We start from the raw sequence: 26,814 nt of genomic DNA, 5'->3' as shown, positions 1-26,814 counted from the left end.
ATATTTATCAAATCGATCAGTCTGTCAGAATGGATAATTACCACTCCCCTCCCCTCCCTCTGTCTACTGGTGTCCCGCAGGGTTCCATTCTAGGTCCATTGCTTTTCTTTCTGTACATAAATGACCTCCCTTCAGTCTGTTCCAATGTCTGCATTCAGATGTATGCAGATGATACAGTCATTTATGCACATGGTAAAAACACAACTCAAGTAGCTGATAAACTCACACAATCCATGGCTCATGTCTCAGAATGGTTAAATCAGTCCTCCTTAAAGCTCAATGTAAATAAAACAGTAGCAATGTTCTTTTCTAAATCAAACATTACATGTATGAGTAATCAGGCAGATATTTTTGTGGCAGGGGAAAAATACAAGGGTTAGGGTCAGGGTTGTGTCTAACCCTAATTGATTCAAAACTAACATTTAAATCACAAATCAAAAAAGTGTGCAACCGTGTAAAGTTTAACTTGTCCAATTTCAGATTCATTAGGTCACATTTATCACTGCAGGCAGCTAAAATGTTCATGCTATGGTCCTTTCTCACATAACATACTGTCTTACAACATGGTCACAGGCAAACAAAACAACACTAAAACCCACTGGATCATTATACAAATGGACAATCAAGATTCTAGATAAAAAACCTTCAAGACATCATCATCATTGCACCATTTTACAGAAGCATAAACTGTTAAGTTGGGAGAATGTCATCAAGTATTCAAACCTCTGTCTAATATATAAAATCATTAATGGTCTGTCATCCCCTCCACTCAGTTTGTGAACACAAGAACCAGCTCTCAGAGGGTCACACGAGGGTCTGTCCGAGGAGACTGTTCCTCTGAGGAGAAGTGTCTTCAGTCAGAGCCTTCTCAGTTACAGCTGCACAGGAACTCGGTCCCTCAGAACATCAGAGAAATAAGCACCTACATTCTGTTCAAAAAGCATTTAAAAAACTGGTTCATAACACATCAAACATGTGTGCATTAACATTACTAATGACTCCCCCCTGACTAACCACACACTTGTGTTTTCTCTTGAGTTGGATGTTGTGGGACTGTCTGTATGATGAATGTGTTTTGTTTGTCCTTTCTGAACACTTTTGTTTACAGTGTTTGTTATATCTGTTTTTAATGTTTTTTCTATACTATATTGTAATTTTCACTTTATAATATTTTACTCTTGTTTTTAGGGAGACAGGTTTGCCATCTGTCCAGGGACAACAGATGAAAAATATCCTTTTGGCTAATTCTGGTGCATTTGCAGCAATGCTATTAATGTACACTGTCCCTGTCAAATAAACCAATAAATAAATAAAATAAGTGTGTGTGTGTATCAGTGCGTGTGTGGATCAGTGTATGTGTGTGTATCAGTGTGTGTATCAGTGCGTGTGCGTGTGTGTGTGGGGGTGTGTGTGTGGGGGTGTCAATTTTAGTTTAGTAATACGTAACTAGTTACCAGAGAGGGTCAAAATATATAACACTTTTCTTAACCAAATATACCCCATCCCCAAGCGAGAAGAGGACCTGAGTAAATGAGACCAAACAGTGTTCGCCTTTGTCCTCCATAAACAGATGAACATTTACAGAAGTATTTACAGAATACTGAAATAAATGGTCCAGAGTGCTGCGTTTGGAAGACTCTACAATGCAGCAGTGCAAAAGTATTCAGAGTAAAAACTGATCTAGAATTATAAGATTTATTTTTGTTTCTCTGTTTTGTATTAATTGATGTTTAAAAGCTGTTTAATTCTCACTAACACTGTGCTGTTGAAAGTCAAAATGAGTACTTCCATGTATTCATCTTCATAGTGAAAAGTAAATGTACTCTGGTAGTTGCTCTTTCATTTTGTGGTATTCATAACAGTTACAGTACAGGTATCCAGTTACTTCAACATTAAACATTAAACATGAACCAAAGAAGTGGCAGAGACAAAGGTGAATCCATACTTGTTCTGTTTATTATTGTAATAAATTAAAAATTAAAACGTAACAGAATCCGAATAGAGGTGGTCTGTAGTGTTTATGTTATTTACACAACGATTCTCTCTCAAATGAATCAAAATGTCCTCCACGTTTCCGTGTGAACCAAACCAAAAGCTCCAAAAGTCTCTAGAAAACCAGCGTTTGTACATGTGCAGCGCCGCTGTGTGGTCTGCGTGGAAACTGCAGTAAAAATGTCTGTACAAGATTTAAGCATCCAGGAAAACGATGGAATTATTGAGAACGAGGAATGGTCTGGAGTTTTGGTGCCGAAGGGGAAAAAAAAAGGAAAAAAAAGAGGCAGAATGTGCAAATGTCAAAACAACAGACGTGTGGATAATCTAGACTTCTCTTACTTGGACTTCTTTCATTTACCTTTTCTCAGCTACGGGTGCTGTTAATGTAAAAAAAAAAAATACCTGAAAAAACATTAACATGCATTCTTACTGTGAGTGGGGTTGCCATGGGGATAGACAAGTTCAGTCCAACTCCATCATTTCCAAAAGTGAAACAGAAATTTTGAAACAAGAAAAACAATCACTCTGGGGCTACATATGTCTTTAAAGATACATTACACAACTTTTCCCGTGGACTGTTGTTTTCCTCCTGTTCATCTCCATGGAGATATGTTATTGCTTCGCCATGGCATTAAGCAAGCGGCACAGAGTTACAGGTCTGCTCTGTGAAGAGGTGATCTCACGCACAGTAAGAATGCCCGTTTCTGTTTTCTTTTGAGCAGCAAATGTACCTGTAACGCAATAAATACAAGGTAGAAAAGTGTAACGCCACAACGAGAACATCTCCAGGAGACGAGCAGGTGGCAGACCCCCTCGGCAGAAAAGTTGCACGGTGCAGCTTTACGCCAAACTACTCGAATCTAGTTATTTTTTTCCCCTCAGATCGATTCATTTTACCTGATGTTGCCCCACACTGAAGTGTTTGGGTAATGAACAAACTCAACCATTTCTGCATTTACAGTTCATGATTTATACACAACAATGGAACAAAACGGCTATGCTTTGGTCCTATGTTTTTATAAGTGGAATTTCAGCGTTAAAACTCAGAAAAAAATCTATTTAAATGAACAAATCCTTGGTCTATATCGCGACAAAGCTTCATCTTTGTAAAACTACTCAGAGGGCTAAAATCTCAGAGGTTTGGAATCCCCATGTGCTCAGGCTCTTCAGATAAAAACTCACCCTTTACATAATACTATCAAGAATCAGCTGTACAGCAATAAATAGTGCTCCCACACAGTCTACAGTCATACAGAGGTCTACGGGAGCCTGCCAGGGACAAAACAGAGGTCTATGGGAGCCCACCAGGGACAAAACACAGCTTCAAAATCAGCAGGATTCATGACAAAACCAGGTTCAGTCCAGAAATCAATCAGTTGGGGGGAATTTCACAGTTTTTTCAAGTTTAAACATGCAACAAAAAAAAAGTTGAAAACAAATCAGTCAAGCACGAGTGCACCATTTTGGCCATTTGATGTCGTCAAAATGATGTCTTAAGAAATCACCGATAGGTGTCTTGCTTAAAGCCACAGTACGCAACTTTTAAAAAATAATCCATGGAAATTCAAAGTGAAAACTACACTTCGGAACATTCTCCGTGCGGATGGGCAGGTTTTATGCCATACTGTGGAATATTATAAGAGCATTTCTATGGAAACAGGTGAGAAGGCCCTCCTGCAGGCCAAGTAAGAGTCAGGTTTGTGGAGATGCCAGCTCGCTCACGGCAATGAGCCACGTTTTTCAGTGCAATATTATTAATAATATTATTAAAAAAAAAAAAAAAAAAAAACTGCTTGTGTTTTATTCTCTTTTTTGGCTAAAAAAGTTCCATACTGTGACTGTAAGTGAAAAGATGTGAGAGTGGTGGCAGAAGTCAAGGCTCAAGTAATCCAAATGTTGGAGGTTATATTCCCACTAGTAGCAGTAATAAAAGTAGCTGTAGTAGTCATAGCATCAGTAGTGGCAATAGTAGTAGTAATAGCAGTAGCAGTAATAGTGGTAATAGTGGTAGTAGTAGCAGTAGAAATAGTAGTAGCAACAGTAGTAATAGTAGTAGTAGCAGTAGAAATAGTAGTAGCAACAGTAGTAATAGTAGTAGTAGCAGTAGAAAGCCCCAGGGCAGCTGTGGCTACTTCACCACATATGTCATGGAACTTAAATGACAAATATTTCTCTAAAATGATGAGGTTTTAACTGCTCCTGTAAAACCAAACACTGTCGTCTTCACACATCAAGACTTCAATATAAAAGACAACCAGACAAACAAACTGTGAAACTCCCCAAAATGGAGGACAGGGCACGGACGAGTAAAAGTGTGAAACTCCCCAAAATGGAGACCAGGACACGGACGAGTAAAGCTGTAAACTTTGGTGGGTCAGACAAACATGAAGATAGTGTCTGGGTTTGAACATTTTGTGTTGGGTTTGAAGTGAAAGAATGAGGAAAAGAAGCAAGAAGAGGAGGAGGAAGAAGAGGAGGAGAGGAGGGAGATGAGTGAAGAGTGAGTCAGAGGGACAGAGAGAGGAGAAAACAGAAGAAGGGAGAGAAAGGGAAGAGGAGAGGGTAGAGGGAGGAGGGGAAGATGAGGAGGAGAAGTGGAGTGAGAGAAGATGGCGACTCTAGTTTTTCTTCTTGACGTTGTTGTTGGTGGCGAGTCGTGGTCGCGGCAGAGGGATCAGGTTCACCAGCGGCACACGACTCCAGCCTAACTCCACCAGTTTACACAGCATCTGGAACAAAAACCACAACCAAACATCATCTCAAAGCCTGACCGAGCCACAAAATGGCTTTGCAAACGGAGTAGGATGTTGGCCAATTTAAAAACACATTTAGATGACACGCTCAAACTTAAAAACAGAGGCACAGATGGAAACGCATTTGCCAAAAACAAGCGATGGGGCTCATTCGCCAAAAAACGAGGGACAGGGTTCATTTGCCAAAAAAACGAGCGACAGGGTTCATTCGGCAAAAACAAGCGACGGAGATCATTCACCAAAAACAAGCGATGGGGTTAATTCAGTAAAAGTGAGTGATGCGTTTCATTCACCAAAAATAAGCAATGGGTTCATTTGCTAAAAACGAGCAATAGGGTTCATTCACCAAAAGTGAGCAATGGGGTTCATTCGCTGAGACATTTAAACTCACCTTTCCTGGAGTCCTCTGAGAGCGTAGAAACAAACATTCAGTTAGCAAACAGACTAATCCACACCTCAAATGCAAGTGCAGTAAAAAAAAAGAAACATGGAGATGAGCGGGTGGCAGACCCTTAGGAAGAAAAGTTAAGAGGAGAGAAAGGAGGAAGAAACCCTCCCTCCCTCTCTCACCTGTTCCCAGAGGAAGTATGCCTCCCACCCTCTCTCCTGCCTCTCTTTCTCCTCCCTCCCTCCCTCTCTCTCTCCTCCTCCTCCTCCTCCTCTCCATTTCTCACCTGTTCCCAGAGGAAGTCTGCCACTCGGTCGATACCAGCCCCCACGTCTCTGAACTCTCCGGAGTACTTGACGTACGCCCATACGCACAGGGCCAGCAGGGCAGCACCCATCACCAGGTTACACAGCACCGCCACAGAGGACACACCTACAAAGCCCGTCACCATGGAGACCACATACATGGCCGCCATGAGCACGAAGAGCGTGGCGGGCGTGCGTGCGGCGTGGAACAGGTTCTTCCCGTCATTGTGTTTGCAGAAGGCGGAGTACATGTCCTCTAACTCCGCCTCCAGCTGGGTCTGGTAGCGCCGGCAGAACTCATCTCCGCCCATTTTCTTCACCGAGCGAAAGTGACGCACGCAGACATCACGCAGGTCGCCATGGTGGCGCTCCAGCTCCGATGGCGATAGGTAGGGGCGTTCGCCTCCACAGATCTGACACATGACCAGAGTTATCAGGGTGCGCCCTCCCCGTGTGTGCATCACCTCCCTGCGTGTGCACCTGGTGTGCCTCTGATGTCCTCGCTGTGTATGTCCCCTCCCTGCGTGTGTGCCCCTTCCCTGCATGTGCGCCTGATGTCCTCCCCGCGTGTGCGTCCCCTCACCGCGTGTGCGTCCCCTTACCACATGTGCGTCCCCTCACCGCGTGTGCCTCTGATGCCCTCCCCGCCTGTGCGCCCAGTGTCCTCCCCGCCTGTGCCTCTGATGCCCCATGTGTGCGCCTGATGTCATCCCTGCGTGTGCCCCTGATGCCCTCCCAGCAAGTACCTGCTCCATTCTTCTGTTGTAGATCTCTTTGGCTCCTGCTACAGCTGACAGGTTATTGGCTTCAGCTGTGGCCTAAAAACAGAACCACAGCTGTGATCAGACATGTTCACAGAGACATCTCCAGCCGTGATCCGGGGTCGGGCTGTCAAAAGTATCGAAAATCAAATCAAATCAAATAGTATCAAAACTAGATTATTCGCAGGTACCGATACTAAAAAGTCCCATGGACAGAAATGAGTCTTTCCTATGTTTAGAATGATGTTGAGCTGAACAAGTATAAGACACATAGACGAGTATACACCATGGACCACTATGAACCTACAGGACACTGATGAAAATAAAAACCCATGTGTCTTATATTTGTGTCATTATTTGGTATTGAGATCAGTGTGGGGCAGAGGTGGGCACTTTTTGACTCACTATTTTGATGACTTGAATGAAAATGCTGTCAAGTCAAGTCTCAGGTTAGTAGTTTATGTAACTCGAGTCTGGGTCGAGTTTGGTTCGAGGACCACTGACTTTATTTTTATTTTAGCATCATGACGTGAGTTCAACCTTAACAGGGTTTTCCAGGACTGATGCTGATCGTTTGGAATCAAGGTGAACCAATGACAAATAAGACTGAAATTTTTGGGCTGATTTTGACAATTCCCCCAAATTGTGTCATTTTAATGTTGCACAAACTGAGCCACAGCCCTTTTTTTTACCATAAACATTTATGAGTGCTGTGTAGCCATGTTTGCTCCAAATTCTCTTGTACTTAAGGGTTCAAATAGAGCTTTGTGTGTACTCTACCAGGCTCTAATGGAGGGTTATGGACGCTAGATGGTTACACATGGGATGAAATTTGGTGTCACGATTGTCAGGGCCAAAATAATTTCGATTAACGATAATATCACGATAATGATTAAAGTAGCTAAACTGAATTTAACCGAATGACATTAAAAACAACGTGAGTTAAACCAAAGGACTTCATATTAAAGTCACAAAAAATATACATATCCATGATACACTGGAACAGAACAAGAATGTCCTGTCTAGTGTTAAATAATAGGGGGAAGGGGGAAGGGTTGGTGTTCAATACCAGGGAGAAGAGGCAGGGCTAGTGTCAATGAGTCTGGTGTTAAATACCAAGGAGTTAAGGCGGGGCTAGTGTTAAACACCAGAGAGACGAGGCAGGGCTAGTATTAAATACCAGGGAGAAGAGGCAGGGTTGGTGTTAAAAACCAAGGAGATAAGGCGGGGCTAGTGTTAAACACCAGAGAGACGAGGTGGGGCTAAGGTTAAATACCAGGGAGAAGAGGTGGGTCTGTTCTGTACATTCTGGTGATGTAATGGGGGTTATGTTTGTTGACGATTCTCACAATTATATAAAAACATCCCACAAACTATTACAGTTTTACCCTTCTACCCTTTACAACGATATAACATGTTGCACATTATATTATATATAAACACTAGTCTTGGTCTGACCTGCAGCATGGACTTGGGGTGTGGCAGCTCCTCGCCCTGGTAGATCTTCATGTATGCCTGAAATAGACAGAGTACAAGTAAGAAAATAATCCTTAGAAAATTATCCATATCCTTGTCCTTGTAACGTCTTATGTCTTGTCCCAGTACAGACATACTGAGGTCTAAATAAGTCCACTGTGTACTGTCTGCAATTAATTATGAAGCTTTTTACTGTCAGAGAATCAGAAAGTGCACAGTTAGCATGCTAAATGCTGCCAGTTTTATGGTCAAAGTAAACCTTAGTCTCTCAAAGTAGTGAAAAGTAGTGACTAGTTAAGATGAAAAAGAAAAGATAAAAAGGTAATTGAGGAATAACTTTGGACCAGTGCAAACCGTAACGGACAACTCCAGGTTCTGATTTATACGTCTATTGTTTGTTTGTTTTTTTTGTCAAAAAAAAGTATTTATTGATTTAAATTATATTAAATCAAAAGTCATACAGAAAAAAGGGACTTTTCTTTAACACAGATCAAACTAGTCGACCACAGTAGTTCTGACCCAAACCCAACCTAAGGGTGTACAATGAGGAGGTCAGTCAGTGATGGAACTTTCAGCTCTTCTAGATCCGATCATTTCAAAAAGTCCTTCAAAAGGCTGTTGTTAAAATGAGTTCTCACGTGTAGAAAGTTGATTTTGCCCCCGTTTTTACTCACTCTTTGAAGACATTAACACATAAAATCAACTTTTTAGAGCTTTTAGCCAAGTTATAGTTGTTTCACCATTTAAAAACCCAAACTTGCACTTGGAGCAATTAGCAGATGTTTCAGGAATCTTTAAATCACCTTTTTTCAAGATGTCAACCCCGGTTTTCATCCTTCTTCAGTTTTATTTTCTTAATCGGTGATACGCTTAGAATTCGGCAGCGTCAAGTCGTCATTTTGGTACAAATGAAAAAAATGTGCTGCTCTAGTGTTAGTGCGCCGCTTTGTTGTGATGACATTCGTGGCAACATCTGCTCCCAATGGACACCAATTTTAAAACGTGGAAGTCAGCAAACTTGTTTCTTCTATTACGTGGTTTTATATGAATATTCTGATTTAAAATGTCTAAATTATAACAGAACATGAGAACCATAGAGACACAAGCTCAAAAGGGCGGATTTAAAAATGGATCTGGTTCCAAAAGTTCAAAGTAAGGACCTGACTTGTCCACATGTCACATAACTAGTGTCAAACCTTGAAGTAGAGGAGGAGGTCTCTGCAGGTGACCTTCTCTCCTCCGATCTCCTTCTCCACCAGGTTCTCTGGAGACAGCAGCAGAGGAACCAGTCTCACTAGCTCAGACTTAAAGTCCCCATCGATGTCTGGAAGAGAGACAGAATAAGTAAGTACAGAGCAGTGGGCGGGGATAGGGGTAGTTCAAGAGACATTTTCTGAGCTCACAAGCCTCAGTACAAGAAGAGCTGCATAATATATGGCAAGAGTATTGATATAAAGTTTACGCAGACAACATCACAGCATTCAGAATTTTTAGAATGAGCAGCAACTTGATCTGAGTGTCAATGGTGAGTCATGACATTTTTTCCTGTAAAAGCTCCTAACGCTAAATCTAAAATGTGAAAGAGCAGCTGCAGTTTAAGAACAAAGATAAAAGACCACTCTTCTGTGAAATACTCAGTTTGTACTAGACATCTACAAGGCAGTGTGCAAGTAATGAGGTTCAGTCTCACCCCTGAGTCGCCCGTCGAAGTGCGGGTTCGTGGCCACTCGCAGGCCGGGGTGAGGCAGCAGGAAGCATCCGATGTTGGAGAAGCACGAGTGGATGTGTTTACGCACATTTTGTAGCTCCTCGTGCTGGTTCTGTTTCACCTGAACAACGCAAACAAAACGGCAGCAATAAATACAACCAGCGCTGGAAGAACTGTACTTAAAACTGTAGATACAAAAGGTAAAAAGTGACTCAAGTAAAGATAAAATTATCACATGAAAAAAAAAAAATTGACTGGAGTTTGAACAGAAACAATCCCACATACTGTTTTTACTCTTCAGCAAAATGCAGTGGAATAGAAAGTGACCTTTGACCAACCCTCACAGTATGATAAGATTTGCATATGGTCCTGTCACCTGAAGGCGTTTGTCGAGGAAGCTGCGGCCGCCTTCCAGCCCGTACGGATGCTCATACGGATAACTCCAGTCTCGGATCAGAAACATCAGACTCTGAAAAACAAATATTTTTTAAATTATTTTAATCATTCGCAAAACTGGAACCATTTTCTTCTGTGAATTTAGACGTAGAACACAGGGCAGGTGAAATGTGGCCACAAACTAAAGCCCACTTCAAAACTAAGGTGTATTTTAGACTTGAGCTATGTTGAGTTATGTCGTCGAAACAGACACATGTTCTCTAATGGACTCTTGAGAGGTTTCAAATGTGTTATAAGAGCGTTTATCATTCATCATTTGATGTTTGACTGCTCTGGATTGCAGAGTGCTGCTCAGACAGACAATCTGTGACCACCACTCACATACGTTTTGAAGTCTGAAATAGTTTTTTGCAGTGACTCATACATGTTAATGTTTAATCCACTGTGATGTATGAACTTCCTTCTCCAGTTTTATTTTGATACTCGTAGGATTCGGCAGTGTTGCATATTCATTTTGGTACAAATGAAAAAAATGGGCTACAGTTCCTTGTGTTCTGTACCTGAAATGGCTTCTCGTAAACCTCCTCCATGGCCAGGCGCCCGTACTCCGTGAACAGCTGAGAAACAGACAGGATTCAGGACTTGGGACTGAAGGATAATTTTTGGGTGGCAGCATCAGTGTGAGTAAAAAAAAAACAAATAGCACAGCACGATTTCTGACATAATGAAACTGATTGAGCAGCACAAACTTTGATTTTCAGTAGAATCGAGTGAAATATCAATATTATTTTGAGCACAATATAATTTTGGCCATTTCACTGCAAACTAGATGACTGCTGCGTCCTAATTCGACGGTTGCACGCTTCAAAGTATCATTGGAAGGACCTGGTCGACAAAGAGTGCTCCTCCGTGTAGCCTCGATTGACCGCAAAGGCCATGCCGAAATGTGACAGGTCTACGTCAACCTCTGTCCATGCGCTTACGTTACATCGCCTAGCAACCGTGGCAGCTGCTGACTAATGAGCTAAGCATTTAAAATGGACTCCCAAATAATTTGTTTTATTTTTTATTCTTTGTTATTTCATTGAAGAAGAGTCAAGGTGTCATTGTTGGAGTCATTTATTTCTGTTAAGACTAAATGAAGTAAGGAATTAATCTTTCCCTTTGAATATCAATAGACAAATACAATGTTATACGTTTTTTTCCCCCAATTGTAGCTATTTTTACATAACTTGCTCAGATGCACGCTTCGTTCAAGACTGCTCTCCATGGAAACACAAGGCACATTTTTGGCTGCATTTGTCTGGTGCATGAAATAGGACAGGACCTGATGCGCCGGAAGTGATGCAAGTGTCCTTCAATGCAGCTGATGAAGTGCGCAGCTGTCGAATTGAGACACGGCAGATGGCTGCGTCCAAAGGCAAACTCTGTTCCATTCACTACCCATAATTCACCACTGCTAATATGGTGTCCCTGTCAAATGTAGTCATGTGCAGGAGCTCTAAAAACGCCCGTCTACATTGCACAAACCTAATTTGTATTTATTAACACATGTTCAGGAACATTAACATGAGAGAATCATGCACAGCTGCTGACACACAGGAAGGGCATCGGACACACATTGCAGCAGATTTTGCGAGCTTCAACAGGACTCTCACACCTGGTCTAGACCCTTTACCCACCTGTAGATGCTGCAGATCATCTTCTTGAACGTTCTGTGACAGATTATACACCTGAAACCAAACATGAAAACATTAAAGAGGATATTACATATCTATGGTGTGTTAAATACGTGGTATTTGATTTCTATGGGGTATTACAGAGGGGGTATTTACCATGTTTCCTTTTATTGTCCGCAAAATTCTGTATTTGTTTTTGACGTCTCCCCTCCTTTTGCTCTCTGCACTAAGTCCCTCCCCCTTCAGAGCATTATCACAACACAATCAGCTGCATCCCACTAATGAAACTACTGCACATCACATCAGGTTTGTCCAGTGCTGTGGAGTTTTGTATATTTATGGAGATTTGTCATATGGAGCATGAGTAATATAAGGAGTGTTTGAATAGTGCCCGGGAGAGATCTCTAGATTACTCAAACATGAATGGATGACATCTAAAACCTCTCCAGACATGTTTTCGATGAGACAACATTGGAGAACGTGTAGAAAGTTGATTTTGCTCCCGTTTTTTCCCCCTCTTTGAAGACATTAACACATAAAATCAACTTTAGAGTTTTAGTTAATAGTTGTTTCACCATTTAAAAACCCATAGTTGTATTTGAAGCGATTAGCAGAAGCTTTAAATCTCTTATTTTCAAAATGTCAACCCTCATTTTCATTCTTCAGTTTTATTTTCTTAATCGGTGATACTCGTAGGAATCGGCAGTGTTGCGTTGTGTGATGTGCAGCTATCCATGGGGGCGCTCACAGCATGCGGAGCTTTCTTGTGATGACGTTTATAGCGATGTCAGCTCCCATTGGGCACCACCGTTTTCTAACGCAGCCAGTGGACTTGTTTCTTTTATGAAGTGGTTTTAGATGAATATTGTGATTAGAATGTGTGAATTATAACAAAATGATCCACAGAGATGAGATCTATAGACTCGAGCAGAATAGGCCTTTTTTAAGTCTGTGTAATGTTTGTGAGAGGATACACACCATCACAGAGCTGGTCATGGTGCTCAGAGCGAACAGCGTGGCACAGTCTTTAATAGTGGACTGACTGTCAAATGCCCCCTGTGTGTCCATCAGGAGAACTGCAACCTGAAACAAACATTACATCACGTTAAAGGCAATGAACTCGTTCTGTTTTTCAGTTTGCAGTGGCCCAAAGGTGCTCTGAATGCATAAGGCCAGTGAGGAGTATCACGATTATTCACCATGATGAGTTTATAAGCACTTTTCACAACTCAGAGACCAGAGCGGTGTTTTGCCGTGACGATAACGCTAATAACAACAACTAACATGCCAACAGTGCACGTCCTGGTTCTCACTAAATAATTTGCTATATAATTAGAGGCAGACAGAACACAGCAGACTTATTTTGACCTCAAGAGCATCTGTACTAAGGCAAGGCACATTTTGCTCAAACACATGGGAAAAATGGTACAAGCCCAGTGAAACGTTTGGACCCGATCATTTTATGTTTTTCTTTTTTATTTTAACTACCATATTTTCCGGACTATACATCGCTCTGGAGTATAAGTCGCACCAGCCAAAAAATGCATAATAATGAAGAAAAAAATATGAGTCACAGTGGACTATAAGTCACATTTTTTGGGGAAATTTATTTTACAAAATCCGAGACCAAGAGCAGACATTTTACCTTTAAAGGCAAGTTATAATAATAATAAAATAGAGAAGAACAGGCTGAATATCAGTACAGCACGCTAACGTAACACATTTATATTTATTCAGCTACATGAAGCACAGACAGAACTGAACACGTGTCTGGTTTGTTAACGTAAGATATTAACAGTTAATCAGATAACTAAAGCAGAAAAAACAAGCAACAAGTTTACTCTGGCTCTCACTCCAAATGACTAAATCCACTGAATTCTTCATCCTCGCTTCTCAACAGCTCTGCCTGCTCCGAAAGCAGATGAAGCACCACTCCAGAAGTAGATGGCTATCATACTGGTACACAAGCCCAGAGTGCCCTGTGCAGTTGTCAGTGTGACAGTAACGAAGATGTGAAATTATATATTTTAATTATTTCACATATAAGATGCATCTGAGTATAAGTCGCATCCCCGGCCAAACTATGAAAAAAAAAAGTGCTTATAGTCTGAAAAATACGGTACTTTCTACATTTTATATACAGAGAAAAGACATCAAATATATTAACCAAGAGAAGGAATTATGTAGGGAAAAAATAAAAAATTTCAAATCTTCAGAGTTGTGTTAAAGCTCACATTAAAGTCTAAAAGCCTCAGACAGAGCAGTGCCTACAGTTAGCATCACACCCCCAGAGCATATGAGATGTGTCACACCTGTGATCCGTCGGGTTTGTCCACCACGAACACCTCGCTCCAGGCCAGGATCCCGGTGGTCTCTCTCTCACAGCCTCCTCTCCATGTGAAGCCAGTCAGGGGCTCATCCTCTCCCCCCATCCATGAGCCACAGCTGCCCTGAGACAGAAGAGGGACCAAAGGGTTAGCCGCATCCACACAGGTAAAGACACGGCCACATATAGACACACCCACACAGGTACAGACAGGGGCTCGCCCTTTCCCCAAAGCCACGAGCTACAGCTGCCCTAAGACAGAAGAGGCACCAACAGGTAATCCACGCCCACACAGGTACAGACACATCCACAGCCACACCTACACAGGTACAGAGACGGCCACATATAGACACGCCCACACAGGTACAGACAGGGGCTCATCCTTTCCCCCAGTCATGAGCCACAGCTGCCCTAAGACAGAAGAGGCACCAACAGGTAAGAAATGCCCACACAGGTACAGACACATTCACAGACACGGCCACATAGGTACAGACAGGGGCTCGTCCTTTCCCCCAAGCCATTAGCCACAGCTGTCCTGAGACAGAAGGGGCACCAACGGGTTAGCCGCGCTCACACAGGTACAGACATATACCCACACAAGTAAAGACACAGACACACACCCACACAGGTACACACACCCACAGACAAGCCCACACAGGTGCAGAGGTAGACACATCTGCACACGTCCACACCGGTAAAGACACATCCACACCGGTACAGACACGAGGCACAGCTGTCCTGAGACAGAATAGCACCATTTGGTGATGCATGTAGACCTCAGCAGCGGTACTTAGGGAATTATTTTTTGTAATCTGCAGCTATCCATACGAGGGTCCGACAGCATTTGGCACTTGTGATTACGGCAGGCGGTGACCATGGGCAGCTTCCAGTTCCATCGACTCTTTACTCAAAACTTCAAATCAAGTTACAATTTACTTAAATAAATGCTCCATTTTGAATCTTATCAGTTAGTCCTGTTGTCTTGAAGCGTCTGAAGCAGATTGGGTTTGACTACATGTGATTGGTCCAAAATTATCTTTCAAACAGAACCCAGGCAGTAGAAGTCGATGGGTTTAAATCAAATTTAAAGTTAAGGAGTGCACCAATGCTCATTTTTTATGTGAGTGCTATATGCACTCTCCCTTCAGAGCGCTAAGCGAGACTCAGAGCACCAAAAAACAAAAGTGAAACTTATTAAAGATTTTAATAAGTTATTTATGGCGAATATTTGCCTGGGATCCAGAACACACTCTTCAACACTTTACGAAGGTGTGAGTCTGGTCAGGGGCGAAACTCACAGTTTTCAAATGGGCGTGACTGACAGGCGGATTAGCCAATCACGGACACGCATGGTCTGTCCATATTGGAAATAAAAGAAAAATAATCTCACAGGGGCTGAAAAACATGGAGGATTTCTGCAAAATCAATGAGTGAAGCCTAAAATCTGTTAATCTGAGGTGAGAAAAATGTGATTTTATTTGTAAATCACAGGTGACCAATGAGCTCCTCAGATTCACATGTGTCACTGAAATACACAAATCAGATTGGATGATCACGTTTGATCGGGTTTGAGAATGTGGACCAGACTGATATTTCTCTGTATGTTTTATACAGAGAGGTGTTTGTCTGGATTTTCCAGGCAAGACAAATACAGCATTTAAAAAATAATGCAAATAAAGTAACATGGTGATGTAAATGTTGTGTTGATGGTGAATGCCCCATAGAAGAGTAATGCCTCTGTTTAAGTCACTACTACACTGGTCAGTAACGTGTATCCTGTCGCTGTACAGTGTTGAACTTTGCCCTGAGATAAAGCCGTTTTTAAAGCTCGCTGAGGCCCTGGGCACACTGAGGTCTTTGTGTTAAAATCCTCTTGAAACTGCAGAGCACAAAATGGTCCTCTCTGCTCACCGTAGCTCTAGGGCTCCAGACTGAGACCAAATGCTTGTATTTGGTCCCCAGTTTTGGCGCTTGTGTTAGTATTTTTTCCAACCGCTGGCATGTGACAACCAGATTAAAAACATAATAACAATGCAACAGGCTGCTACAGCGCTTTCACAGACCACTTTTACATTTATATGAGCTGTGCACAAATTCGTTAAGTTAAATCATTTTCTCAAAACTGCTTTGTATTTGAGTTAAATGTATAAATTTGAAAAATAATCTAATTATATATATATATATATATATATATATATATATATATAAAACTAAGACAAGTGGCAACGGTAACAGTTGCCACTATTTATTTATTTATCTGCTTTTATTATATGAGCCCTCTCCTCAGACCAGAAGACCATCTGATCAAATAATATGAAGTATGAACAGTGCTCCACGAATATAGTTTGAATGATTGAGATCAGATGTCTTATTTTTACTGCTCCCCTCACTAGTGTCCGGCAGCATGCCCCGCCCCCTCACCCGAGTCTGGCAGCATGCTCCGCCCCCTCACCCGTGTCTGGCAGCAGGCCCTGCCCCCTCACCCGTGTCTGGCAGCAGGCCCGCCCCCTCACCCTCACCCATGTCTGGCAGCATGCTCCGCCCCCTCACCAGTGTCTGGCAGCATGCCCCGCCCCCTCACCAGTGTCTGGCAGCATGCCCCGCCCCCTCACCCGTGTCTGGCAGCATGCTCCGCCCCCTCACCAGTGTCTGGCAGCATGCCCCGCCCCCTCACCAGTGTCTGGCAGCATGCCCCGCCCCCTCACCCAGTGTCTGGCAGCATGCCCCGCCCCCTCACCTGTTTCTGGCTGTACATGTAGCGTAGCATAAAGTCCAAAAGGAAAGACTTTCCCTTTCTGAAGGCTCCAGCCACAGACACCACCACCACACTCATGTCCTGCACAGGCTCCCGTAGCAACAGCCTCTCCAGCGCCTCCTCCTGGAGAGAGAAGGAATGCTCGTCCTCGTCCGCTACCACCAGTTGCACGGGACAGCCCCCCTGTGGCTCTGCGTCTGTGGGGAGCATCTGAAGCGGTGAGGGGCTGCGGTTACCTGGAGGAGAGCCGGAGGAGAGCCAAAAGAGAGCCAGAGGAAAGCCAGAGGAAAGCCAGAGGAAAGCCAGAGGAAAGCCAGAGGAAAGCCAGAGAAGAGCAAGAGGAGAACCGGAAGAGAGCCAGAAGAGAGCAGGTCACACATGAGAAAGGTAGAAAAAACAAAGACCCTAGTCCCCATAGACTTTTGAACTCTTTATATTTAAATTTTACCAAAGGCACAAGCTACTTATTAATGAGCTATGTGCTAACTAATATCCATAATGAGGTTGTTTTTTTACATCCAAAAATCACATTTAAAAGTCGAGATTCAGTGAAATGTTTTACGATCTTATCTTATTAACTTTCGGAAACAAATTTTAAATAAAAGTACAGGTCTTGTGGTCATTAGTTTCCAGTAAGCTGAGCTTTCAACTTTATTATTAATTTTTTTTAGGAAGTCTATGAGAAAAAAAGGGGTGCGTGAACAGCGCTGAGCTCCACAAGGATTGGATAAAAGATACAATTGGTGCAAGACTGTGTCTTGATCTCTCATATGAGATCATTTAGAGATTCTGTGGTAAAAAAAAAAAGGATTAAATCAGACCTATTCTACAAATTGGACAGTACATGCCCACTGTTACGTACATAAAGGTACATAAAGGGGGTATTTTACTTTTATGGGGTATTAAAGAGGGGATATTTTACTTGTATGGTGTATTAAAGAGGGGGTATTTTACTTGTATGGTGTATTAAAAGAGGGGGTATTTTACTTGTATGGTGTATTAAAAGAGGGGGTATTTTACTTGTATGGTGTATTAAAAGAGGGGGTATTTTACTTGTATGGTGTATTAAAAGAGGGGGTATTTTACTTGCATGGTGTATTAAAAGAGGGGGTATTTTACTTGTATGGTGTATTAAAAGAGGGGGTATTTTACTTGTATGGTGTATTAAAAGAGGGGGTATTTTACTTGTATGGTGTATTAAAAGAGGGGGTATTTTACTTTTATGGCATATTAAAAGAGGGGGTATTTTACTTCTATCCGTCATCCATTTACTTCCGCTTATGTCCTCCAGCAGGACTTCAAGGCGTTCTCAGGCCAGCTGAGAGACATAGTTCCTCCAGCGTGACTTCCCAGTGGGACACCTCTCCAGTGAAGCGTCCAGGAGGCATCCTGAACAGATGCCCAAGCCATCTCAGCTGGCTTCTTTGCCTTTCGGCTTAGCTCCTTTACCACAACGGACCGATACAGCGACCGCATCACTGCAAACGCTGCACCGATCTGCCAGTCAATCTTGTGCTACATCCGTCCCTCACTTGTGAACAAGACCCTGAGATACTTGAACTCCTCCACGTGAGGCAGAGACCCCCCACCCTCCCAAAGAGGGCGAGCCAACCATGATGAGATCCTGTGGTTTCCAAACTGGACCACCTCCGGCCCCTGCGCCTGGAAATCCTGTCCAATTCTGGAATAGACCTTACCAGGAAGGCTGAGGAGTGTGATTCCCCTGTGGTTGGAACTGTCACAGAACACATCCTCTGATCCCCCTTCTTATACAGGAGGGACCACCACCCTGGTCTCCCAATCCAGTAGTACTGTCCCTGACTGCCACGCGATGTTGCAGAGACGTGTCAGCCAAGACAGCCCCACAACATCCACGGACTTAAAGTACTCGGGAAGGATCTCATCGACCTCCAGAGCCTTGCAACCAAGGAGCTCAGCCTTGGTCTCCAGTGTCTGCTTCCTCCTCAGAAGACGTGACAGTGCGATTGAAGAAATCCTCAAAGTATTTCTTCCATCATACAACATCCCCAGTCAAGGTCAGCCGCTCTCCACCTGCACTGTAAACAGTGTTGCTGAAGCACTGCTTCTCCCTCCTGAGACGTTGGTCGTTTTGCCAGAATTTCTTTGAACCTGTCTGACAGTCCTCCTCCATAACCTCCCCAAACTCCTCCCAACTACAAGTTTTTGCCTCGACAACCGTGCGAGCTGCGGCACGCTTGGCCCGCCGGTACTCATCAGTTGCCTCAGGGGTCCCACGTGCCAACAAGGCCCAATAGGACTCCTTACTTCCGGTGTCCACCATCAGGGTCAGGGGTTGCCACCGCAACAAGCCCCGTAGACCTTACAACCACAGCGACGAGCAGCTGCATCGACAATAGAGGTGGAGAATATGGCCCACTCGGAATCCATGTCCCCAACCTTCCCCGGGATCCAGGAGAAGCTATCCTAGAGGTACGAGTTGCAGACCCCCTTGACAGACGGCTCTGCCAGGCATTCCCAACAGACCCTCACAGTACGCTTGCGCCTGTCAGATCTATCCGGCTTCCTCCTCCACCAGCGGCTCCAACTCACCACCAGGTGGTGATCTGTTGACAGCTCTGATTCTCTCTTCACCTGAGTGTCCAAGACATGTGGCCAGAGATCAGATGACACGAGAACAAAGTCAATTATCGATCATCCTGAACTGATGGACACCCTTGTGCTCGAACATGGCGTTCTGTTATGGACAAACTGTGGCTAGCACTGAAGTCCAATAACAGAACACCACTCGGGTTCAGATTAGGGATGGGACGATATTAAATTTTAGACTCACGATTATCGTGGCCAAAATAATCGCGATTAACGATATTATCACGATAATTATTAACCTGTTAACGTTCCGACGGCCCGGGCCTACTTTACGCACTGGTGGTTTAGCAGGGAACGGGCACTTAGCAATGCTGTCAATCAAACCTGTTGCCTATTGAGGAAAGAAGGTGCCTGATTTGTCTGTTATTAATGTTCATATCTTGATTTACAGACATAAAAGAGAAATTAAAAAAATGCAGGATCATGTAGAGAGGGTCAATACAAACATTTAAGACCAAAATGATGAGTATGACAGCAGCAGTTACAGGGTGAGTGTATTGGAGCCAAAGGGGATGGATGCTCACTTTCTGTTTGGAATGTGGCAGCTAGCAGGTTAGCCATGCCCATTTATATATACAGTATGGTTGATACCCCTCCAGTGTTATACATCGCATCTCGTGAATAACCCGGTTTAGTCCTGGTTTGGTCACATTTTAGTGCTTGTGTTTTGTGAATAAATGCTCAGTCTCTCTCGTCTTCTCTTTTTTGCCTGAAGACATTTTAAACCATGTCTCTTTCACTCACTCATGTACAAAAATGTGGTTCTTCTTTCGCCTGTTCTGTCCTGGGGGCTGTGGACCAGAGAGGATCATGGGAAGTCTCATGGATCACTGCTCTCTGCTCTGTACGGTCTCACTGTGGTGGGTACATCGAGACTTACATGGTTCGGTCTTACGCGTTAAGCACAGAACTGAAATAGGCTTTAGTTACTGTAAACTACAGCCAGCCTAAAATAATGAACTGGACGGAGAATTAGACACTACAGTCAAAACTGAAGGAGTAAAAACAGAATAAGAAAACCAGGGACAAGACCTCAGACCATAACACGGGTGTAATCCAGGGATGAATCTAGAATGACCTTACCTTGCAAGTCCCGAATGATATCTCTATTTATTATCTTTGTAAAGTAATAGAAGTTAAGCGGATGGAATCACAATCTTTGGAACTGCATTAGTGAGTGTCAAAGGTACAAGTTTCTCCTGTTAAACCTCCAAACACTGAATCTAAAATGTGACAAAGCTGCAGCAGTTTAATAAAAAAAATAAAAGTCAACAACTCTGCAAAATATTTACTTTGTACCTGACATTTTTAGTAACAGTATAACAGTATAAAAGCAGTGAAGAGTTAAATGTATAGTGATAAAGAACGACCTGTTACTTCAGTGATCAATACATTTCACATGCGTCACTGGACACGTTGATATACTTACAAAAAAACAAGATAATTCAGACAAAAACGGGACTAAACCGGAACTGAAGTCTGTCTGAACCGAGCCAGAACTAGAATCAAGTAAACAAGGACAGAAACTGTATCATCGGGAAGGCAAAGACTAACATTTCGAAGAGGTTAAGGATATATCAGCACGTATTTATGTCAAGAAGTCCAATCAAACCAATCTAAAGAGGAGTTATATAGCCGTGTTTACGTTCCAGATGTAGCTTTAGATTAACATTACCACATATTTCAGCATAGCACACGTTTTGACAGGGTTTATATTCAAACGTAGCTTTAGTATACTCAAAATTTCTCCATATTTGTGCATGAGTTGACAGCAGAGCCCGTTTGAGCCGCTGTTTGTGACGGGATGCAGAAGGACAGACGCTATGATTAAGCGGAGTACACAGCACTGGGCGTTTTACTCTTTTCACACTTTTAGCGCTCATTTCTAAGACGAGACAAACGTGCAGGATGCTGTCAAGGCTTGGCGTTGCTTCGTGTCGAGGCTCTGTGCCGGAGAAACGGGCACTTACCGTGTTTTAGGACACTGTTTTGGTGAGTCCGATGCTTCAACCTGCTCTCCTCCGCCGCCATCTTGCCCCGCTGCCAACTGCTGTGACGTAACACGCACGCACCACCGTCAGGGGCTTTACGTACACTGAAAAGAAATATTTAAATAAAATCAATAAATAATACAACATTTTTAAAAATAATAATAAAAAAATAAAAATAATCTACAAATGAAATCATGCCTGAAAGAAATGAACAAAACATGTCTAATAGAATAAAAATAGATATAAGATATTTAAATTACATTTATTTTTGTAAAGCCCAAAATCACAACAGTAGTCGCCTCTTAGGGCTGAACTTGAGAATTGATTTAACCAACAGAAAGTTAGAAAATCAACAATGAAACAGACAAGCAAATGGAGAAGTGTGCCAGAGGGCCCCCTGTCCTTACACCTTCCTCCTGCGGGAACCACTGTCCCAGAGCGCCCCCTGAGACCTTAGACACGCCTCGTCGGCAAGGAAAAACTTAACCAAAAAAAAAAAAAAAAAACTGTGGGAAAAAGAGAAACCTCGAGGAGGACCACAGAGAAGGAGAGAGCCACTCTCATGAACAGACAGCTGCAGATGTGTCCGTGACTAATGTGCATCCAGTCCAAAGATAACAGTTTGACACAATTACAATAAAATTATAAAAACTGTAAAACATAGCCTGAGTGGCAATAATCGACACTCACGGCTAACTTGCCACTTCCTCAGGATGCAGCAGGTTAGCAACACACACTGGAAGCACTGATGCACTAACAGAAAAACATGTGCACCTCTAGGCATTGCCATGGCAAAATATAATATTGACCTCACAGACTTTGAGGGGGATGACCTGAAGAGTCACTCTGTCAAATTTCACATTCTTCCAGGTTCCTCTGTGACTCTAGTGCAGTGTATTTCAACCTTTTTTGAGCTAAGGCACATTTTTTTCATTGAAAAAAATCACGAGGCACACCATAAGCAGAAAATGTTAAAAAAAAATGAAACTCTGCATCCTATATTTACAATATAAAGTAATTCTCATCAGATTATTTTGAACAGGAATCAAATAAACACACAAAAAAGCATTTTATAATTTTCTACTCACTCAGTGTGAAACCTGATATTTTTTAGACCAGTTAGGTGTAATTGGATAATTTCCTACGGCACACCAGACAATATCTCACGGCACACTAGTGTGCCACGGCACAGTGGTTGAAAAACACTGCTCTAGTGAAAGAGACGAGACAATGAACTGACGAAACACAAAACAAACTCTACTTGTCCCACGATGTGACAGAAAAATTAGAACAATAGATGTGCAAGAGAAATAATATAAAATGGAGCTTAAATGTAACAGTTTAAATTTGACTTTGAATCAAATGAAAACACAAAATACAGTAAATGAGCGACAGGAAAGAACATGTAGAGTTCTAGTGCTTTACTTTGACTCCAAACTGTTTTGGACCAGTGGATAAAGGTGAGCTGTTTTTTCTGTAGTTTCACGCTTAAAGAGGGGGTATTTGACTTCTATGGGGTATTAAAGAGGTTTTTTTTTAACTTCTATGGGGTATTAAAGAGGGTTTTTTGACTTCTATTGGGTATTAAAGAGGGGGTATTTGATGGTCAGATGGGGTCAGTGGGGTTTGGTCAGCACCTCATAAAACCTCACAAACTGGGTGTCCACTGCACCATTTTCTACTGTTATTTTTGCACCATTTTGTGGTCATTTTGATGTCCTTTTTTCTTGAGGAAGAGTATGAGTCCAAATACCTCTTCAGAGGGTCAATGAGAAGGAAACAGATATGACACAGTTCAAATGTGTGAAAAGTCCAGTTTGCAGAATAGGTCTGATTTAAAGGTAAGTGTAAACACTCAAAGCAAATGTAACATTATTGAAAGCCTAAATGAAAGCAGTATAAACTCACCAAACTCATGTACATCCTCTTTTATTGTTCTGTTTCTGTGACCTTGCGCCGCAGACAAATCACAGCCATCTGCTCAGTGTGTCCTTCTGCCAGTCTCAAACATTCACAACTGTTCTGTTTAAACGTTATTATGATTGTAGTTTTATTTCATATACAGTGTGTAAGTGTGTAAGTGCGGCTTACACGCTCAGTCCTCCACAACACACTTAACACCATTATATTTAAGCACAACACAAAATCCTACCTCATCTTTTCTAGTTTGGTTATTTTATATCCCTCTGTGTCAGATGCCCTTCCATAATCCCACTGTGCACGTTGACAGACACTTGACCTGTACATGTGTGTGTTTACATGTAGAGACACTTACAGATACCTGGGGACTATTGCTGCCATCTACCAACAAACCGAGACCCAGGCCTCTCCCCATCCCTGTAGCCCCCACTTTAGAACATGTCACTTTAGAACATGTCACGTTAGAACATGTCACTTTAGAACATGTCACTTTAGAACATCTCACTTTAAGATATCTCACTTTAGAACATGTCATGTTAGAACATGTCACTTTAGAACATGTCACTTTAGAACATCTCACTTTAAGATATCTCACTTTAGAACATGTCACGTTAGAACATCTCACTTTAAGATATCTCACTTTAGAACATGTCATGTTAGAACATGTCACTTTAGAACATGTCACTTTAGAACATCTCACTTTAAGATATCTCACTTTAGAACATGTCATGTTAGAACATGTCACTTTAGAACATGTCACTTTAGAACATCTCACTTTAAGATATCTCACTTTAGAACATGTCACGTTAGAACATCTCACTTTAAGATATCTCACTTTAGAACATGTCATGTTAGAACATGTCACTTTAGAACATCTCACTTTAGAACATCTCACTTTAAGATATCTCACTTTAGAACATGTCACTTTAGAACATCTCACTTTAAGATATCTCACTTTAGAACATGTCACGTTAGAACATCTCACTTTAAGATATCTCACTTTAGAACATGTCACGTTAGAACATGTCACTTTAGAACATCTCACTTTAGAACATCTCACTTTAAGATATCTCACTTTAGAACATCTCACTTTAGAACATGTCACTTTAGAACATCTCACTTTAGAACATCTCACTTTAAGATATCTCACTTTAGAACATGTCACTTTAGAACATGTCACTTTAGAACATATCACTTTAAGATATCTCACTTTAGAACATGTCACGTTAGAACATGTCACTTTAGAACATCTCACTTTAAGATATCTCACTTTAGAACATCTCACTTTAGAACATGTCACGTTAGAACATCTCACTTTAAGATATCTCACTTTAGAACATGTCACGTTAGAACATGTCACTTTAGAACATCTCACTTTAGAACATCTCACTTTAAGATATCTCACTTTAGAACATCTCACTTTAGAACATGTCACGTTAGAACATCTCACTTTAGAAAATCTCACTTTAAGATATCTCACTTTAGAACATGTCACGTTAGAACATGTCACTTTAGAACATATCACTTTAAGATATCTCACTTTAGAACATGTCACGTTAGAACATGTCACTTTAGAACATCTCACTTTAGAACATCTCACTTTAAGATATCTCACTTTAGAACATCTCACTTTAGAACATGTCACGTTAGAACATCTCACTTTAAGATATCTCACTTTAGAACATGTCACGTTAGAACATGTCACTTTAGAACATCTCACTTTAAGATATCTCACTTTAGAACATCTCACTTTAGAACATGTCACGTTAGAACATCTCACTTTAGAAAATCTCACTTTAAGATATCTCACTTTAGAACATGTCACGTTAGAACATGTCACTTTAGAACATCTCACTTTAGAACATCTCACTTTAAGATATCTCACTTTAGAACATCTCACTTTAGAACATGTCACTTTAGAACATCTCACTTTAGAACATCTTACTTTTGAACATCTCATTTTTGACCTCCTTGGCTCAACTCTTCTGACCATTGCTGTCATTTATCATCTGGCCAAAACAAGCCCATCTGTTATGTCAGATTTAACCCACACCTTTCTCCATACGCTACACCGATTCTACTCTTGACTTCAACATCCAAATCCCCCCCCCGTAACTCTGCACATGACTTTTTGCACATCTTAAACAGCTTCAGCTTCATCCAGCACACTGGCTTTCCCATCCACACCCACGTACACATTTTGGACTTTATCTGCTCCATTTCAGCCCATCTCACAACCTGCAACACCAACATAACCAGTCCCAAATCAACAAACACCTACCATCTTTTCACAACCTCAAATCACTCTGTGCCTCCATCCTCAACACCCACATCTCCAACACTCTTGCTACATCCACCCTCCCCAATAACCCAACCACTGAATATGTACTCACAGTACATACTCAGGTTTACATAGACCATGCCCACCTCTTCAGAGCTGCACTCTCAGCTGCCTGCACAGTGTAATACTCTGGTATAATTCTCAAAGACTCCTCCAAGCCCTGCTCACTGTTTACTTCACTAAACAACCTCCTCAAACCCATGGACAATATCTTCCAATCCTTCTCCACAGACAATTGCAATACCTTCCTCTCTTTCTTCCAGTCCAATATCTACCAGCAGCTATCCACCTCCACTACTCCCAGTTCAGATCGGAGCGCACTGAATCCTCCAAGAAAGTTATGTTTGAGGTCTGCCCTAATACCTCACAACTCTGTGTTACACACAAAGGCGCATTAAAGGACATCAGAAACATGAAACTGTGCTTGAAAGTGCTAAATGACTGTGGGGAAGATATACCAAGATTCGTCTCTATCTGGATGATTTGCCTTCAGTGTCGTTTAATCATATTGATGTCTCGGTGCTACTGGGTCGGATGGGGCAGTTGAACGCTGATATCCTCTGCGTGAAAAAGCTTATTGAGAAGCAAACACGTGTTTGTGAAAGTTTACGTTCTGTCTCGGCCGGTTTGGGCAGTCATATCACTGCTATGGAGAGGCAGAGTGGTGACTCATCCCTCACCGGCGTTAAGTTGCAGAACAGCGGTGGAGCAAGTGACAACAAACCGACAACGTGCCCTGCGCCCCAAACGACTGAGGTCAGGCTGCCGACAACTGCACCCAGACACGACAGGCCACAGTCCCGCCTCACCTCAAGACCACGTCCACCCAGACATGACAGGCCGTAGACCTGCCTTACATCCACTTAAGACCACGCCCACCCAGACACGACAGGCTGTAGACCCACCTCACATCCACTTAAGAGAAAACTAAAATCTATTCAAATTTTGCATGAACAGTTCATTTTCACCTCAAAATGTGTAAATAGAATTGTATAAAAAAATCTGTATCCATATTTAAAATATCCTAAAAAAAAAAATAAAAAAAAAAGATACGATTTCAATTGTTTATTTAAATTTCTGTATGATCTAATGAAATAAATATTCAATCAAACTGTGCCACTTTAAACATTAACGCTATAAACTTTAATCTTGCATCATTTAGGTTTAGTTCATCTATAAACTAAAGTCTCATCATACTGTTGGGGTCATTACTTGATAAACTGCCTTCATTTGAATCTGCTCACAGACTCACAAATATTGAAAGAACATTTAAATAATCTGTCTTTCATTTTTGGTAAAGAAAGACTGTTTGGTAAATGCAAATGTAGGTTTGGATTATATTTCATAACCATGGGTTGGGGAAGTCTGTGTAATCCCTGAGGACTGAAGAAG

At 42.0% G+C, this 26,814-nt stretch overlaps 1 protein-coding gene across 5 annotated transcripts; it reads right to left on the bottom strand.

The window, feature by feature from the left end:
- Nucleotides 1-1,934: 1,934 nt before the first annotated feature.
- On the bottom strand, nucleotides 1,935-21,243 carry LOC117376695 (atlastin-2-like). 5 transcript variants are annotated; one of them, XM_055224532.1, is made up of 14 exons: nucleotides 21,141-21,226; nucleotides 16,525-16,778; nucleotides 13,774-13,911; nucleotides 12,440-12,544; nucleotides 11,465-11,515; nucleotides 10,343-10,399; nucleotides 9,763-9,855; nucleotides 9,369-9,507; nucleotides 8,875-9,002; nucleotides 7,661-7,717; nucleotides 6,188-6,259; nucleotides 5,423-5,854; nucleotides 5,140-5,154; nucleotides 4,296-4,724 (listed from the first exon to the last, which is right to left on the bottom strand). In XM_055224532.1, the coding sequence occupies exons 1-14, from the start codon at nucleotides 21,199-21,201 to the stop codon at nucleotides 4,614-4,616; spliced, it is 1,713 nt and encodes a 570-aa protein (XP_055080507.1). In that variant the 5' UTR covers nucleotides 21,202-21,226; the 3' UTR covers nucleotides 4,296-4,613. The 5 variants fall into 5 exon arrangements, with proteins under 5 accessions (XP_033829116.1, XP_055080507.1, XP_055080508.1 ...); XM_055224533.1 differs by having other exon boundaries at nucleotides 16,525-16,739; nucleotides 21,141-21,210; XM_033973225.2 differs by lacking the exon at nucleotides 5,140-5,154 and having other exon boundaries at nucleotides 1,935-4,724; nucleotides 21,141-21,243.
- Between the last annotated feature and the right edge of the window lie 5,571 nt (nucleotides 21,244-26,814).

The sequence above is a fragment of the Periophthalmus magnuspinnatus genome, chromosome 1 (assembly GCF_009829125.3).
Source record: "Periophthalmus magnuspinnatus isolate fPerMag1 chromosome 1, fPerMag1.2.pri, whole genome shotgun sequence".
NCBI lineage: Eukaryota > Metazoa > Chordata > Actinopteri > Gobiiformes > Gobiidae > Periophthalmus > Periophthalmus magnuspinnatus.
The sequence above is the reverse complement of the archived record's forward strand: the minus strand, read 5'-3'. Positions and strand labels throughout refer to the sequence as shown.